We start from the raw sequence: 16,226 nt of genomic DNA on the forward strand, positions 1-16,226 counted from the left end.
TTTCCATTCAAATGAGTCTCAAAGTGGCTTACAAACAATAAACAAGAGTAACATAATAGAGCATCACAAATAAATGCTCATATGAAAAAAATAAACACGTCAGTGGAACAATGGATAGATCAATGGATCTATGAAACGCTGTTAACGAAACAGCAGCTTAGAACAAGCTAAACAACTACAGCAAAAGTCGTATTATATGATTAACAAATCAATGCGACATTTGTAATCTATAAAACAGTATTAACAACATGAACTAAACAGCGACCTCAAAATCAGCTAAACGCTGTTAAGTTCAGACACACTCTCCCTAAGTCATAATCTTTTAACCGTTTAAAGTGGACTGACGACGCATCGATTGCACGGTGCAACTTCGCCTCTTCACGAGAAAAATACCGTATTTTTTGCTCTATAAGACTCATTTTCCCTCCTAAAAAGTAAGGGGGAATGTGCGTGCGTCTTATGGAGCGAATGCAGGCTGCGCAGCTATCCCAGAAGCCAGAACAGCAAGAGGGATTTCTGCTTTCGCTGCGCAGCGATCCCTCTTGCTGTTCTGGCTTCTGACATTCAGAATAGTTTTTTCCTTGTTTTCCTCCTCCAAAAACAAGGTGCGTCTTGTGGTCTGGTGCATCTTATAGAGCGAAAAATACGGTAAATTGTGAGGTCGGTTCTGCTTGGTTTGAGTGCCGACTGCAAGTTACCCAGAGCTGATTTCGGACCGGACCTGATGTGAGGAACTCTCTCTCTCTGCGTGGCATCTGTCTCTCTCCTTATTTCACTTCCATCCTTGCCTCTTCCCGTCTTGTTAGTTTGAAATTTACTGAAATACTGAAATAGCAGAGCTACAGCTGTTCTTGGGTGATTTCCTCCCCTTCCAAAAAAACACAAAACCCCAACCCGCGCAAACGCTCTTGATCATAAAGCTGCCTTCTGCCATTCTTGAGGACAGGGAGTGGGTTTATTTGCAGCTGCAAAATGTTGCATAGTGCAGATTGCACATGCCTGCTGGGTGTGATGCAGCTGCAGCGAACGCCACCCCCGCCATCCCATAAATGTATTCTGACATTAATGGAAAGGGTGTCAGGTGTGCTTGCAGGAGCCAGGCCCTGTGACCAGTAGGGCTTTGCAGGACTGGGGGCTTCCTAAGTTTGTTCTGGAGAGGCAAGGTGCGGCCGCACAGGTGAGTCCGATTGGTAACTCACTGCACCTGGTGGCAAGAGCTGGGAAGGGATATAAGGTCAGCATTTCCCTTTGGCTCTTTGCCACAGCAACACATTTCCTGCCTTGCTGCGTTTGACTCCTTGATCCTCGGACCCCTGACTTCATGACTCTTTGCTCCGTACATTTTGACTCTTTTTTTAATTCGTCATTTGTGAATTTTTAATTTTTAATTCGTCATTTGTGAATTTTTAATTTTTAATTCGTCATTTGTGAATTTTTAATTTTTAATTCGTCATTTGTGAAATATTTCAAGTTATTCAATATTCTCTCCTTCCTCCCCCCACCCCTTTCTGTTTCTTGAACATAAAGGTCCCCCCGAGTTCATCAAGAATCCCGTGGACCAGATTGGGGTCTCTGGCGGGGTGGCATCCTTCGTCTGCCAAGCGAGGGGAGACCCCAAGCCCCGCGTCACCTGGAACAAGAAGGGGAAGAAAGTGAACTCCCAGAGGTTTGAGGTAAGTGTCTCCTGTCTTTACAGGGGAGAAAATAAGGGCATCCTAGCATCCTGGAGTCGGAAGGCACCCCAGGGACATCTAGTCCAACCCCTGCGATGGGGGGGGGAAAAAAGATTCTTGACATGGGAGCATTTAGGGCTCTAGTGTTGCTTCAGGCACATCTGTTGTTTGCGTCTTTTTTTTTAATGATATTTATTATTATTTCATAAACAAAACAATAGAAACAAATTCCAACATTCAAACGACAAAAAGCAAAACAAAACAAAGATACCCAGTAGAAAAACAGTTGATAGAAAAGGAAAAAAAGAAAAAATAAAGAATGAGAACAAAGAGAAAAGCCAAAAAGCAAAACTGAAAAATAGATTAATATTTTCAAATCTTATATTTTCTTCACTAGTTTCTTGACCTCCTCACACCTCCCATTTTGTATTCCAGTTCAGATATTTAATTCAGCAAATCCTTACCCTCTAACTTTCATCCTTACTCCATATGTTAACCTATTATTATAAATATCCATTTGTTTGCGTCTTTTTAAAATGTTCTCAAGGGTCTTATGTTTAGATCAGGGGTGCCCAAACTTTTTTCAAAGAGGGCCAGATTTTCAAAGAGGGCCAGATTTGTTGAAGTGAACATGAACAACAACTACCAGACTTTTAGACGACATCTGAAGGCAGCCCTGTTTAGGGAAGCTTTTAATGTTTGAGGCATTACTGCATTTTAATATTGTGTTGGAAGCTGCCCAGAGTGGTTGGGGAAGCCCAGCCAGATGGGCGGGGTATAAATAATAAATTATTATTATTATTATTATTATTATTATTATTATTATTATTATGCGTGAGGGCCAACCGAAGTTGTTGACCTTTTTTTAGGATTGAAGTTGTTCCGCTTTTCAACTGCCACAGGGGCCGGATAAAAGCTGGATTAGGCCCCCCGAAACGGACTTTGGACATTCCTGGTTTAGATGATGTTTAGGGGGTGATTTATAAATCAGTGATTTATAAATCAGTGGTTAGTGTTTTGGAGGAGGACCAGGGAAACCAGGGTTGAAATCCCTGCTTGGCCACGTGAGGCTCACAGGATGACCATAGTCTGTCCACCTCACAGGGTTGTTGTGAGGATAAAATGAGGAGGGGGAGAGAACCACGTACATCACATTGAGCTCCTCGGAGCGAAGATGGGGGTATAAATGCAATTAATGGATCATCATCAGTTGGGGAGGGGGGCAGGAGGGAGGGACGGGTTGTCGGGAGAGGAACTGGGAGCCAGGTTCGAATCCTGGGAGAACAAACTGGGTGTACTTCAGCCAGGTGCCGTCTCTCAGCCTACATCACAGGCTCGCTGAGAAGACACAGTGGTACCTCAGGATGCGAACATGATCTGTTCCAGGAGCCCCGTTCGCATCCTGAACAGAACGTAAGACACAACAGCGCATCTGCGAGTGCACGGGTCGTGTTTCACCGCGTCCACGCATGCGCGCGATGTTATTTTGACCGCCTGCGCATGCGCGAGCGGGGAAACCCAGAAGTAACACGCTCCGTTACTTCCGGGTCGCCGCAGAGCAGAACCCGAAAGCGCTCAACCTGAAGCGTATTTATCCCGAGGTATGACTGTAAAGTGGGGGGGGGGAGTAGAGCAACAGCAGTGCATGCTTTGGGGAGGATAAAATCGTGCATGTGCAATCTTTAGTCCTCAAAGTGTTGTTTGAGATGGAAATGCCGCTTAAATTTTTTTAAGCGTCCTTTCGGCGTCTCCAGTGTGTTTTGTTCTGTGACCCTCTCCCACCCCCCACCCCCAGTGCAAAATCTTTTACGTCTCTTCAGATGTTTCTCTATGCGCAAGCTCAGGAGGGAGAAGGATTTTCATCTCCTGTACAAAATAGCTGTCGTGCGGTGCGGGAAATAGGAAATCCAAATCTGTTGCTGGGTTGTTGTTTTTTTCTGTCTGATGGACTCAGAGGAAGGGCAGTGTGAAGTGTGTATGTGTGTGAGAGTGATGTGATTTTAGTCCCTGTTTTTGTCAACGTACGTATGCAACAGATTTCTCTCCCGTCGTTTTAAGCGCAACCTGCAACTCTCAGCCTGGTTTCAAAAGGCTCTCTGTAGTCAGTCCGTTGAGATATCTTGAAAGCGTTGCTTTTCCTCTGGAAGGCTGCTGAGGGAAGAGTGGGGTGTCAGAGAGGAAGTGGGGGGAGCAGGAGAGAGAAGGGGTGACAGAGAAAGAAAGAGAAATTGGCAAAAAATGTATACTGTATTTTTCGCTCTATGTTTGTTTGTTTAGTCGTTTAGTCGTGTCCACCTCTTCGTGACCGCCTGGACCAGAGCACGCCAGGCACTCCTGTCTTCCACTGCCTCCTGCGGTTTGGTCAAACTCATGCTGGTAGCTTCGAGAACACTGTCCCACCATCTCGTCCTCTGTCGTCCCCTTCTCCTTGTGCCCTCCATCTTTCCCAACATCAGGGTCTTTTCCAGGGAGTCTTCTCTTCTCATGAGGTGGCCAAAGTCTTGGAGCCTCAGCTTCAGGATCTGTCCTTCCAGTGAGCACTCAGGGCTGATTTCCTTAAGAATGGATAATCGGTTTGATCTTCTTGCAGTCCATGGGACTCTCAAGAGTCTCCTCCAGCACCAGAATTCAAAAACATCCATTTTTCGGCCATCAGCCTTCTTGATGGTCCAGCTCTCACTTCCATACATTACTACTGGGAAAACCATAGCATTAACTATACGGACCTTTGTTGGCAAGGTGATGTCTCTGCTTTTTAAGATGCTGTCTAGGTTTGTCATTGCTTTTCTCCCAAGAAGCAGGCGTCTTTTAATTTCGTGGCTGCTCTCACCATCTGCAGTGATCATGGAGCCCAAGAAAGTAAAATCTCTTACTGCCTCCATTTCTTCCCCTTCTATTTGCCAGGAGGTGATGGGACCAGTGGCCATGATCTTCGTTTTTTTGATGTTCAGCTTCAGACCATATTTTGCGCTCTCCTCTTTCACCCTCAATAAAAGGTTCTTTAATTCCTCCTCACTTTCTACCATCAAGGTTGTGTCATCTGCATATCTGAGGTTGTTGATATTTCTTCCGGCAATCTTAATTCCGGCTTCGGATTCATCCAGCCCAGCCTTTTGCATGATGAATTCTGCATATTTTCGTTCTATAGGACGCACTTTCACCCTCCAAAAATTAAGGGGAAATGTGTGTGCGTCCTATGGAGCGAATGCAGGCTCCTTGGCTTCAGCGAAAGCAACGCGGAGCCTCCGGAGCATGGAGGGAACGCTCTGTCTGCGCTCCGGAGGCTTCGCGTTGCTTTCGCTGAAGCCTAGAGAGCGAGAGGGGTCGGTGCGCACCGACCCCTCTCGCTCTCCAGACTTCAGGGATAGCCGCCTGAAGCCTTCGGAGCGCAGAGCGAGTTCCCGCAAGCTTCAGGTTTCTTTCACTGAAGCCAGGAGAGTCTTGCTCTCCCGGCTTCAGCAAAAGGAACCTGAAGCCTGCGGAGTGCAGCGGGAACTCGCGCTGCGCTCCGAAGGCTTCGGGTTCCTTTTGCTGAAGCCGGGAGAGCAAGACTCCTGGCTTCAGCAGAGAGGGAGAGCTGTCCAGCGCCCCTTCAGCCAAGCGGGAGGAGCAATGGAAGGGGCTCCGTTTCTCCTGCCGCTTCGCTGAAGGGGCGCTGAGCAGAGAGGGGGGGGAATTTTTTCTTGTTCTCCCCCTCTAAAACAAGGTGCGTCCTATGGTCAGGTGCATCCTATAGAGCGAAAAATACGGTGAATACAAATCAAACGAGTGTTGGAAATGTAAAGAGAAAGAAAGTTCTTTTTATCATATGTGGTATACTGGGAAATGATATATAATGAATTGAAAAAGGTGTTTAAAATAACGTTTGTAAAAGAAAAATCCCAGAAGCTTTCCTTTTTGGGAATTACAGGGACAGAACTACCCAAACTCTATAGAAATTCATTCAGGCATGCGATCACAGCGGCAAGAATGTTACTTGCCCAAAAATGGAAAGAAGAAGAAGCCCCAGCGAAAGAAGGATGGATGCGAAAACTCATGGAATATGCAGAAATACTGGAATAAGAAATCAAGATAATGAACTTTTTATAAAAGAATGGAAACGGTTTATTGAACATTTACAAACAAACTGTAAACAGATAAGAACGTTGGTAGGGTTGTTGCAATAACCTGTAGTTTTATAAGAGTATCTATTTAAATTAGATGAATAAATGAGCAAATTTAAGTTCATTTGGATATGCAGAAAATAATAAAAATAAATTTAAGGAACTGCAGAAAGAGGGGGAAGGAAGTTGAGTTTTGAAATGTTAAAACGATTGTAAAATTATTGAAATGTATAAAACTGAAAATCATAAATAAAAAATATAAAAGAGAGAAAGAAGGTGTTTCAGAGGGGATGTCAGAGAGAGAACAGTGGTTGACTCAAAATTGCAAGAAGTCAGACCCAAACTATACATCTTCTGCATGACTGTTATCATTATACCCTCAGTTTTAAAATACAGTCTTTCCTTGGAAGTCGAACGGAATCTGTTCCAGAAGTCCATTCAACTTCCAAAACGTTCGGAAACCAAAGCGCGGCTTCTGATTGGCTGCAGGAAGCTCCTGCAGCCAATCGGAAGCCCCACCGGATGTTCAACTTCCAAAAGTAGTTTACAAACCGGAACAGTCACTTCCGGGTTTGCTGCGTTGGGAGCCAAAAGGTTCGAGAACTAAGCTATTTGAAAACCAAGGTACGACTGTACAGGGTTGTTTCCGGTGAGTCTGAGACAACAAAATACGGGAAGGGGGGATCAGAGACTTAGAGATGTGCTCTGCTAAAAGCGACCCCCCCCCCAAAAAAACTCCTTAGCCTTTTAACACTTACTTTCTCCTCCTCTCCCTGTCTCAGACGATTGAGTTTGACGAAGGGGCCGGCGCTGTCTTGAGGATCCAGCCTCTCCGCACCCCCAGGGACGAAAACATTTACGAATGCGTTGCCCAGAACTCCGTGGCAGAGATCACCGTCAACGCCAAACTGACTGTCCTGAGAGGTAAATTCCTGCGACCGGGCAGATCTTTCATTGCTTGGTGTCTCGTCTGTCCAATATTCCAAGGCTGCTTATCTGGGATAAAGCTCTGCAGGGCAAGTTGAATGTGCGCTGGATCTGCCAGTACAAGATTCCAGCAGACTTGAGGTCTTTCAAGGCAAGGGCTGGTGCTGTGACATTTTTAATGCAATTGTCCGTATGCTTTTAATAGGTAGACTTAACTCTATCCATGTTTAATTGTTTTTTAATGATTTCCCCCTATGTCGCCAGCTGTTCTTATTTTTAGCCGAAAACTGCCTTGAGTCCATGTCTAATAATAATAATAATAATTAATAATAATAATAGCAGCAGATAGTTCCTGCAGGAAGTTCTGCACCTCCTCCTTGTTTTCTCAGCAAGGGAACGCCTTGCACTTTCTCTTGCTCCCATAAAAATAAGGTAAAGGTAAGGGGCTGTGAGCCTAGGACTTGCCGATCAGAAGGTCGGCAGTTCAAATCCCCACGACGGGGTGAGCTCCTGTTGCTCAGTCCCAGCTCCTGCCAACCTAGCAGTTCAAAAGCATGTCAAAGTGCAAGTAGATAAATAGGTACCGCTCTGGCGGGAAGGTAAATGGCGTTTCCGTGCGCTGCTCTGGTTCACGAGAAGCGGCTTAGTCATGCTAGTCACATGATCCGGAAGCTGTACGCGGCTCCCTCGGCCAATAAAGCGAGATGAGTGCCGCAACCCCAGAGTCGGCGACGACTAGACCTAATGATCAGGGGTCCCTTTACATTTAAGGGACCCCTGACCATTAGGTCCAGTCACGGACGACTCTGGGGTTGTGGCTCTCATCTCACTTTACAGGCCGAGGGAGCCGGCGTTTGTCCGCAGACAGTTTTTCCGGGTCATGTGGCCAGCAGGACTAAGCCGCTTCTGGCAAAACCAGAGCAGCGCACGGAAATGCCGTTTACCTTCCCGCCGGAGTGGTACCTATTTATCTACTTGCACTTGTGCTTTCGAACTGCTAGGTTGGCAGGAGCTGGGACAGAGCAACGGGAGCTCACCCCGTCGCGGGGATTCGAACTGCCAACCTTCTGATCGGCTAGCCCAAGAGGCTCAGTGGTTTAGACCACAGCGCCAACCCCTATTCCCCTTTGCTCCTGTACGTTCAACCAACTGTCACTCCGCCTTGCAAAGGAGTAGGCGGTGTTCCTGGAGCTCAGGAAGACGCCCCCAAGTCCTTGTTCTGCGATGCCAACACGTTGTGCTGCTTAGCCGTCTACCTCTCCCAGTGAGTGGCAAGGTGTCGCTTTGACGAGGATCTCCGCTGTCGGGAGTTAAGCAGGGAGAAGTTTCCGTATCAGGCGAGGCACCGCTTTATCTTAACAGCGTCTCAAGGGGCAGGGATTGTAGGGCAACAGATATGTCTTCGCTGCGTTTCCAGTTGTTTGTGATGGTTTCTGGGAAAATGAAATATTACCCTGTTAGGAGCACAGGAAGCTCTCTTACTGCGATAGACCGTCTCCCCCGATATTGCTCTTAATTCTGACTGACAGCGTGTCTCCAGGGTATCGGGCCGAGAGAGGGATTCCTCCTCCCCCCCGCCCCCCATCACTGAACATCTCATCATTTTAAACAGGACTGGATCTGGGGTCTTCTGCAGGCACACCAGCTTCTTAGCTGCTGAACTTCTCTTCCCCAAAACATGACATTTTATTATTATTATTTTAAAAAATAAAACTTTAGTCTCCTCCCCCCTCTGCACAATTCACTGTTCTGAGCTCCCCCCCCCCCTTTAACACCAGCATTCTCTGAGGGTGCATAAATTCGCCACTCCTCTGTGTAAGTTGTTGCAGGATCGTTTGAACAGAACGGCCTTCCATGGATTGTTTGCAGGGACTGCCACGCTGAACTTGCCTTCTTCCAGTCAGCCCAGTGGCTGGATCAGTCCCTCGCATCTCTGTTGTTGGGCTCAGTCAATTACGCCTGGTGCAGTGACGATGAGAGAGCAAGTTCGTATACCTTAGACCAGGGGTCAGCAAACATTTTCAGTTCACTGTCCCTCAGACCTTGTGGGGGGCCGGACTATGTTTTTTGGGGGGGTTATTTTGCCCCACAAATAACCGAGATATGCATTTTAAATAAAAAGACACATTCTACTCCTGTAAAAACACACTGATTCCTGGTCTGTCCGTGGGCCGAATTTATATGGCTTTTGGGCTGGATCCGGCCCCTGGGCCTTAGTTTGCCTACCCGTGCCTAGACACTTTCAAAGTTGAAACTTTTTCAGAAGGTTCATACGAATGAAGTTCAAGTCAGGAAAAAAGTGCTTCAGCTGTCAGAAATTTCAAAAGCTTCATAAAAGGTAAAGGACCCCTGGACGGTTAAGTCCAGTCAAAGGCGACTATGGGGTTGCAGCACTCATCTCGCTTTCAGGCCGAGGGAGACGGCGTTTGTCCACAGACAACTTTCCGGGTCATGTGGCCAGCAGGATTAAACTGCTTCTGGCGCAACGAGACACCATAACGGAAACCAGAGCGCATTGAAATGCCGTTTCCCTTCCCGCCAGAGTGGTACCTGTTTATCTGCTTGCACTGGTGTGCTTTCAAATTGCCAGGTTGGCAGGAGCTGGGACAGAGCAACGGGAACTCACCCCGTCGCAGGGATTCGAACCACCAACCTTCTGATCAGCAAGCCCAAGAGGCTCAGTGGTTTAGAGTCCACAGCGCCACCCACATTCATTGGCGAATTGTTCCCCATGCTACACCCGAAAGCGATTTGCTACTACGCTGCAAAATGTGGTCGTGTAGAGTGTGTCAGCCTGTTAAGAGCAGCAGCCAGCCAGCCATTCCTTTTCCAAGATGCGCCATTCCGTGTGTTCTGCCGCTCAGTTTCCAATTTCTTTCCCCTCCGTGGGCAGTCGGTACTATGGCTACCTGGGAATTGCTCAGTCCTTATTGGGCAGGTTTCGATTCCACTCACACTTAAGATGTTACTGTATTTCTGCAAATTTTGGAATCCCCTACACCGCCCCCCCCCAAAAAAAACAAAGCTGCTTTCCCCACAGATTTTTCCAGGTTCACTCCTCAGCATCTCTAGGTAGGGCTGAGAAAGACCCGTGTTTGAAATCTTGGAGAGCAGCTGCCAGTCAGTGTAGACAATATTGGGCTAGGTGGACCAGAAGTCTGAAGCTGTATAAGGTAGCTCCCTATATTGTAGCCTTATTGGAGTTCACTGATATGGTCTGCGTTGCTCCCGAGAGGGAGGAAGGAAGTCAAATGACACCGAGGTAGATTCCAAGAAAGAGTTTATTCTGCTCTCCGGATAGCAGAAGGCACTTGCGTGGTCAGTCCACAGCAAGTCCAAAGAAATGAGAAATTTCATGCAGTATATATATCCTCCAGGCACCCTCTCCCCCTTCCCCAGGAATCCAGCCACTTCAGCTTGTACACACAGGTTGACATCACAGATGTTCCTGCTCCAGCACTCTTAACCATAAAAGGGTATTCCTTCCTATACTTCTGACCATAAAAGGGTTTTCCTTCCTACACTCTTATCTTGGAGCAAGAGGTCACCATCTCCAAGAACACCTTCTGGCGCTGTTCCCAGACTAGGTCTGTGCGTGTTTGTGGTCAGGATATAAGATAAGGCACAGACGTGTCTTCCCTGTTCTACTGGTACAGTCAAGGCCATCCTTGCCGTCACAAACTGATAAAGGAGAGGGCTCTGAGCACTTGTTTATACAGCTGGGTTTTGGCTCAGGAGCTCAAGTTAAAGCATTTTAGCTAAGGAAAAATAGGGATTTTGGTGCAGTTTCAAACTGCCTGCGCGTTCAGTTTTGGGTTTGGGAAACCCATTCCTTCAATATTACTGTTTCAATCAGCCCTTTAATCAGAGTCACGAGGACTGACTCTTTAGGGATGGGCTGTAGCTCATCTGTGGAGTGAGAAGGCCCCAAGTTCAGGGATATTCCAGTAAGTCTGGGAGAGAACCCCTCTCAGAAATACTGGAGAGCTGCTGCCAGCCAGTGTAGACAACACTGGGCTAGATGGAGCAATTGGTCTATGTCAGTAGAAGGCAGCTTCCAACGTTACCATTACTAACAACCCAAAAATGCAGTAGCGGAGTATTACGTCATGCAATGTATGAATACGAGTAATATTTATTCGTGAAGCCGGAGCCATTACGAAATAAAATGCATTAAACAGAATTAAAAACACACAGTAAAAATAATCATTAAAACCAGGGCTTCTTTTAGATAAGAGTTGGAGTTTAACTTCTCATCCCCCACAGACTTTCCTCCTTAATTAAAATCGCCGCTTTTGAGGCAAAAACTGGCCGCTTTTTCAAAGGTGTGTCAGGGGGACCTATCCCCTAACAAAAAGTTAAATCAGATACCTGATCAGTCTCTCTCACCTGAGAGATCTGAGTCTTTGAGCAAGCCTGCTTGTGCTATACAGTGGTACCTCGGGTTACATACACTTCAGGTTACAGACTCCACTAACCCAGAAATAGTACCTCGGTTTAAGAACTTTGCTTCAGAACAGAAATCGTGCTCCGGCGGCAAGGCGGCAGCGGGAGGCCCCATTAGCTAAAGTGGTGCTTCAGGTTAAGAACAGTTTCAGGTTAAGAACGGACCTCCGGAACGAATTAAGTACTTAACCTGAGGCACCACTGTATACAAAGCAAACAATAAATTATAAGGGGAAGAAATGGGGAAACAGCAATATTAATCACAACTTCTGTATTTCCTGAGCTAGTGTGGATGATCAACGTTGGGCATCTTGAGTCCAAAGCACAGGAAATAAAATCATAGAATTGAGAAGGGACCAGAAATGTGCATGTTTTCCTCAGTAGCCCAAATCCGTAGGTTCCGAAACCACAACAACAAATGCATATTTTTTCCCAAATATTTCCATCTCTCAGCTGCCAGAATCCTGCCTGCAGCCGACATCCGCATCAAAAGTTCTTCAGAGCAACGAGCTTTCATGCTGTCAGTCTGCATATTTGCTACAGAGAGCTCTGCTAACATCTGCGGGTCTGCTGTCAGAATGGCTGCACCAGATGCAACCCTAGACTCTTATTTAAGGCTGCTCCCCACATTCCTGGGACACAGGTGGCGCTGTGGGTTAAACCACAGAGCCTAGGACTTGCGGATCGGAAGGTCGGCGGTTCGAATCCCTGTGACGGGGTGAGCTCCGTTGCTCGGTCCCTGCTCCTGCCAACCTAGCAGTTCAAAAGCACCTCAAAGTGCAAGTAGATGAATAGGTACCGCTCCGGTGGGAAGGTAAACGGCGTTTCCGTGCGCTGCTCTGGTTCGCCAGAAGCGGCTTAGTCCTGCTGGCCACATGACCCGGAAGCTGTATGCCGGCTCCCTCGGCCAATAAAGCGAGATGAGCGCCGCAACCCCAGAGTCGGCCACGACTGGACCTAATGGTCAGGGGTCCCTTTGCCTTTTTACCCACATTCCTAGGAGTGAGCAATGGCAAAAAAAAAAAAAAAAAAACGGGGGAAAAGCAGTCTCCCCCCCCCAAAAAAAAAAAAATGGGGAAAAGAACAAGGTGGCAAAACAAACAAGCACAAATAACGAAAATTAACGCTGATAGCAAATAAATCACGGAGCGAGCACTGTTTTAAATGGATCCTTAGCGCCGTCGTGGGGGAGCCCTCTTTGGTGACAAATACAAATGTGCGGAAAGAACCGGGGGGGGGGATATATTATGCAAGGCTGGAATTGCCCCGCAAGTGCAGCTGTTCAAGCTCTGGGCCTCTGCAAGCGCTACAGCTGTCGCTCGTCTGGGGTGGGGACCCACGAAGCAGCCTGCCTTGTCTCCCCCTCCGTTGGGGGCTGGCAAACAGGCAAAAGTGTCAGCCGAGGAGGGACCCGGCTGACAAGGGGGGGTTGCCACCGACCAGCTGGCACGCTCATTACGCGGCCGACTAGTGCTTCCCGGTTCAAACACAGTCAAACCCCCTCGCTGGGCTCTCAAAGCTTCGTTAGGTGATGTGCTAATTGCAGCGGCTCTCTCCGGCTAGCAAAAAAAGGGGGGCACCCAGCCGGAAAAACCCTGCTGGCGTTAAGCAGAAGTTGTCTGTGTGCCCCCCACCCCACTCCCCACTGGCCCGCTGCCAGAACTGGAGAGTGGGGAGTAAGAATAATAAAAGTCCTTTCCTCCATGAATTTGCATCCTGGGAGCTCTGAGTTGTTGCGCCGGGACGCAGCAGGAACTCCAAGCTTGGGGTGGCTGAGCAGGAATGTTGGGGACTGAGTGAGCTGCTGCAATGCCGGACGCCTCTAGACAACCTGTTAATTGAGCATATTTATCCTGATTTGTTGCCAGGCAGATTAGACATCAGTGGCTTGTTTAGTGAGCATGCATCCTTAATTTGTTTGTGTGGAGTTTAGAACATGAGTAGGCAAACATGGATAGGCCTGGGGGCCAGATCCGGCCCGATCATCTTCTAAATCCAGACCGCGGATGGTCAGGGAATCAACGTGTTTTTGCATGAGTAGAATGTGTCCTTTTATTTAAAATGCATCTCTGGGTTATTTGTGGGGCCTGCCTGGTGTTTTTACATGAGTAGAATGTGTCCTTTTATTTAAAATGCATCTCTGCATTATTTGTGGGGCATAGGAATTCGTTCATTTATTTTTTTCAAAATCTAGTCCGCCCCCCCCCACAAGGTCTGAGGGATAGTGGACCGGCCCCCTGCTGAAAAAGTTTGCTGACCCCTGGTTTAGAAGATTCTGCGTGGCCAAGGGTGACCAAGATGGTGAAAGGTCTGGAAACCAAGCCTTGTGAGGAGCGGTTGAAGGAGTTGGGGATGTTTAGCTTGGAAAAGAGGAGACACACAAGATAGGGTAGTCGTCTTCAATTATCTCAAGGGCTGTCCCATGGAAGAGGGAGCATGCTTGTATTCTCCTGCTCTGGAGGATAGGATTTGAACCAATTGCTTCAATTTACAAAATAATGAGATTCCGCCTCAACATCAAGACAGACTTTCTGGTCATAGGAGCTGTTCCACGGTGAAACAGACTCTCTCAGAAGGTGGTGGACTCTTCTTTGCTGGAAGTTCTTAAACAAATGTTGCTTGGGCATCCGTCAGGGATTCATAAGCTGTGAATCCTGCATTTGGGATCCCTTACAACACTGCAATTCAATGATTCAATGACCTTTCATCCAGTGCTTCCCTGTGCAAAATCTTCTATACAAGATCTCAAAGTAGCTGTCTTATTCCAAAAGAATTTCAGAAATAGATTGGAAAGAGAAATTGCTGAGTTGCAACTTATTACCAAACTTAAAACCATGGAGAGACCTGGTCTGAATAGAGACATTGGATTCTTATCTCATTATACAGGATAAAGCTATTTTTAGCCATCTCACCCCTTGCTTTTTCCCATAAGACCAATTGCAGTCGTTAACAGGTTTACCACACCTATCAGCCAATCACCCATTCCCACCACCCTTCTGAGTAATACCCCTCCCCACCCGCTCACTATATATAAGGGTCTGGGGACTTCTGTTTCAGTGTATCTGAAGAAGGGTGCGTGCACACGAAAGCTCATACCAATAACAAACTTAGTTGGTCTCTCAGGTGCCACTGGTCCCATCACCTCCTGGCAAATAGAAGGGGAAGAAATGGAGGCAGTGAGAGATTTTACTTTCTTGGGCTCCATGATCACTGCAGATGGTGACAGCAGTCACAAAATTAAAAGACGCCTGCTTCTTGGGAGAAAAGCAATGACAAACCTAGACAGCATCTTAAAAAGCAGAGACATCACCTTGCCAACAAAGGTCCGTATAGTAAAAGCTATGGTTTTCCCAGTAGTGATGTATGGAAGTGAGAGCTGGACCATAAAGAAGGCTGATCGCCGAAGAATGGACGCTTTTGAATTCTGGTGCTGGAGGAGACTCTTGAGAGTCCCATGGACTGCAAGATGATCAAACCTCTCCATTCTGAAGGAAATCAGCCCTGAGTGCTCACTGGAAGGACAGATCCTGAAGGTGAGGCTCCAAGACTTTGGCCGCCTCATGAGAAGAGAAGACTCCCTGGGAATGACCCTGATGTTGGGAAAGATGGAGGGCACAAGGAGAAGGGGACGGCAGAGGACAAGATGGTTGGATAATGTTCTCGAAGCTACCAGCATGAGTTTGACCAAACTGCGGGAGGCAGTGGAAGACAGGAGTGCCTGGCGTGCTCTGGTCCCGGGGGTCATGAAGAGACGGACACGACTAAACAAGGTGACACTGTATTTTTTTATTTTGTTTCGACTACGGCAGACCAACATGGCTACCTACCTGTAACTCTCCCTAGAGAGTTTTGCACAATGCAATACTTTCCGCCCTAGAAAAGAGGAGTGGTCCTGATCTGAAAGAAGAAAGAAAGCATAAAACTTATTCCTTGGAGGTTGGCTGTCCATCGGCCACAGATGCTTTCGTTGAGATTTCTGCATTGCAGGGGTTGAACTAGATGACCCCCCTGGGCCCCTCCCAACTCTGCAATCCTCTGAACCTATGAGCGAATCCCTTCACCACACATTTTCCTTGTCGCAGAAGTCCAGTTTTTTCAAGAAGCGAGTCTGGGGTGTAAGAGCTCCAGGGCTGCTTTAATTGCTCGCCCCGGAGTTGCCAGTTTGCAGTCGAATCCCCTCCGAAAGCAGCGAGGGTCCAGAAAGTGTCACCAAATTCTTCTGTGCAGCCACACACTCTCTCTCCCCCGCTCCCCAATTCCTTTTCTCAGACAAAGTTATCCTTTTGACCTGTCTTTGGATTTCGGGCCTCAAACATCGACTTCTCCTTCCCCTTGTGCCAGACTCATTTGTAACTGCTGGGGAGAGTTAAAAGGACAAAGACTGAATCTATTAACCTCTGCTTTTTCACAAAGAGCAGGCGAGCGAGTGTGGACAGCCTCCCTGACTCTTTGTGCTTTCCCAACACCCTCCCCCCCCTCTTGCTTTTCTCTCTTCCCTCTTTTCCCTGCTCCAAATGTCCGCCGTCTCTCCTACCTAGGGTAGCCCTCTCAACAAAGGTTTCCAACAGGAATACACCGGAAGCTCCCTTAAGTCAGGGCCGCTTATTATTTGTACAGTCATACCTCGGGTTACAGACACTTCAGGTTGCATTTTTTCGGGTTACAGACCGCCGAAACCCAGAAGTTCCAGAACAGGTTACTTCCGGGTTTCAGCAGTCGCGCATGCGCAGACACACCGAATTGCAACCTGCGCAGACGCGCCGCTGCAGGTTGCGAATGCTGCGGGTTGCAAATGTGCATCCTGCATGGATCACGTTCGCAACCCAAGCATCCACTGTATCAAAGGTAAAGGGACCCCTGACCATTAGGTCCAGTTGTGACCGACTCTGGGGTTGCGGCGCTAATCTCGCTTTATTGGCCGAGGGAGCCGGTGTACAGCTTCTGGGTCATGTGGCCAGCAGGACTAAGCCACTTCTGGTGAACCAGAGCAGCGCACGGAAACGCTGTTTACCTTCCCACCAGAGTGGTACCTATTTATCTACTTGCACTTTGACGTGCTTTCGAACTGCTAAGTTGG

The 16,226-nt window shown here is 47.6% G+C and overlaps 1 protein-coding gene across 12 annotated transcripts in view; it reads left to right on the plus strand.

The window, feature by feature from the left end:
* Positions 1 to 16,226, plus strand: part of PTPRS (protein tyrosine phosphatase receptor type S) — a 177,220-nt gene that overhangs the window by 21,434 nt on the left and 139,560 nt on the right. For all 12 annotated transcript variants that reach the window (XM_083483581.1, XM_083483588.1, XM_083483586.1 and 9 more), the window contains exons 2-3: positions 1,528 to 1,673; positions 6,559 to 6,700. In XM_083483581.1, the coding sequence (XP_083339707.1) occupies positions 1,528 to 1,673; positions 6,559 to 6,700 (288 nt within the window). The remainder of the gene's footprint in view (positions 1 to 1,527; positions 1,674 to 6,558; positions 6,701 to 16,226) is intronic.

The sequence above is a fragment of the Podarcis liolepis genome (assembly GCF_965112155.1).
Source record: "Podarcis liolepis genome assembly, chromosome: 18".
NCBI lineage: Eukaryota > Metazoa > Chordata > Lepidosauria > Squamata > Lacertidae > Podarcis > Podarcis liolepis.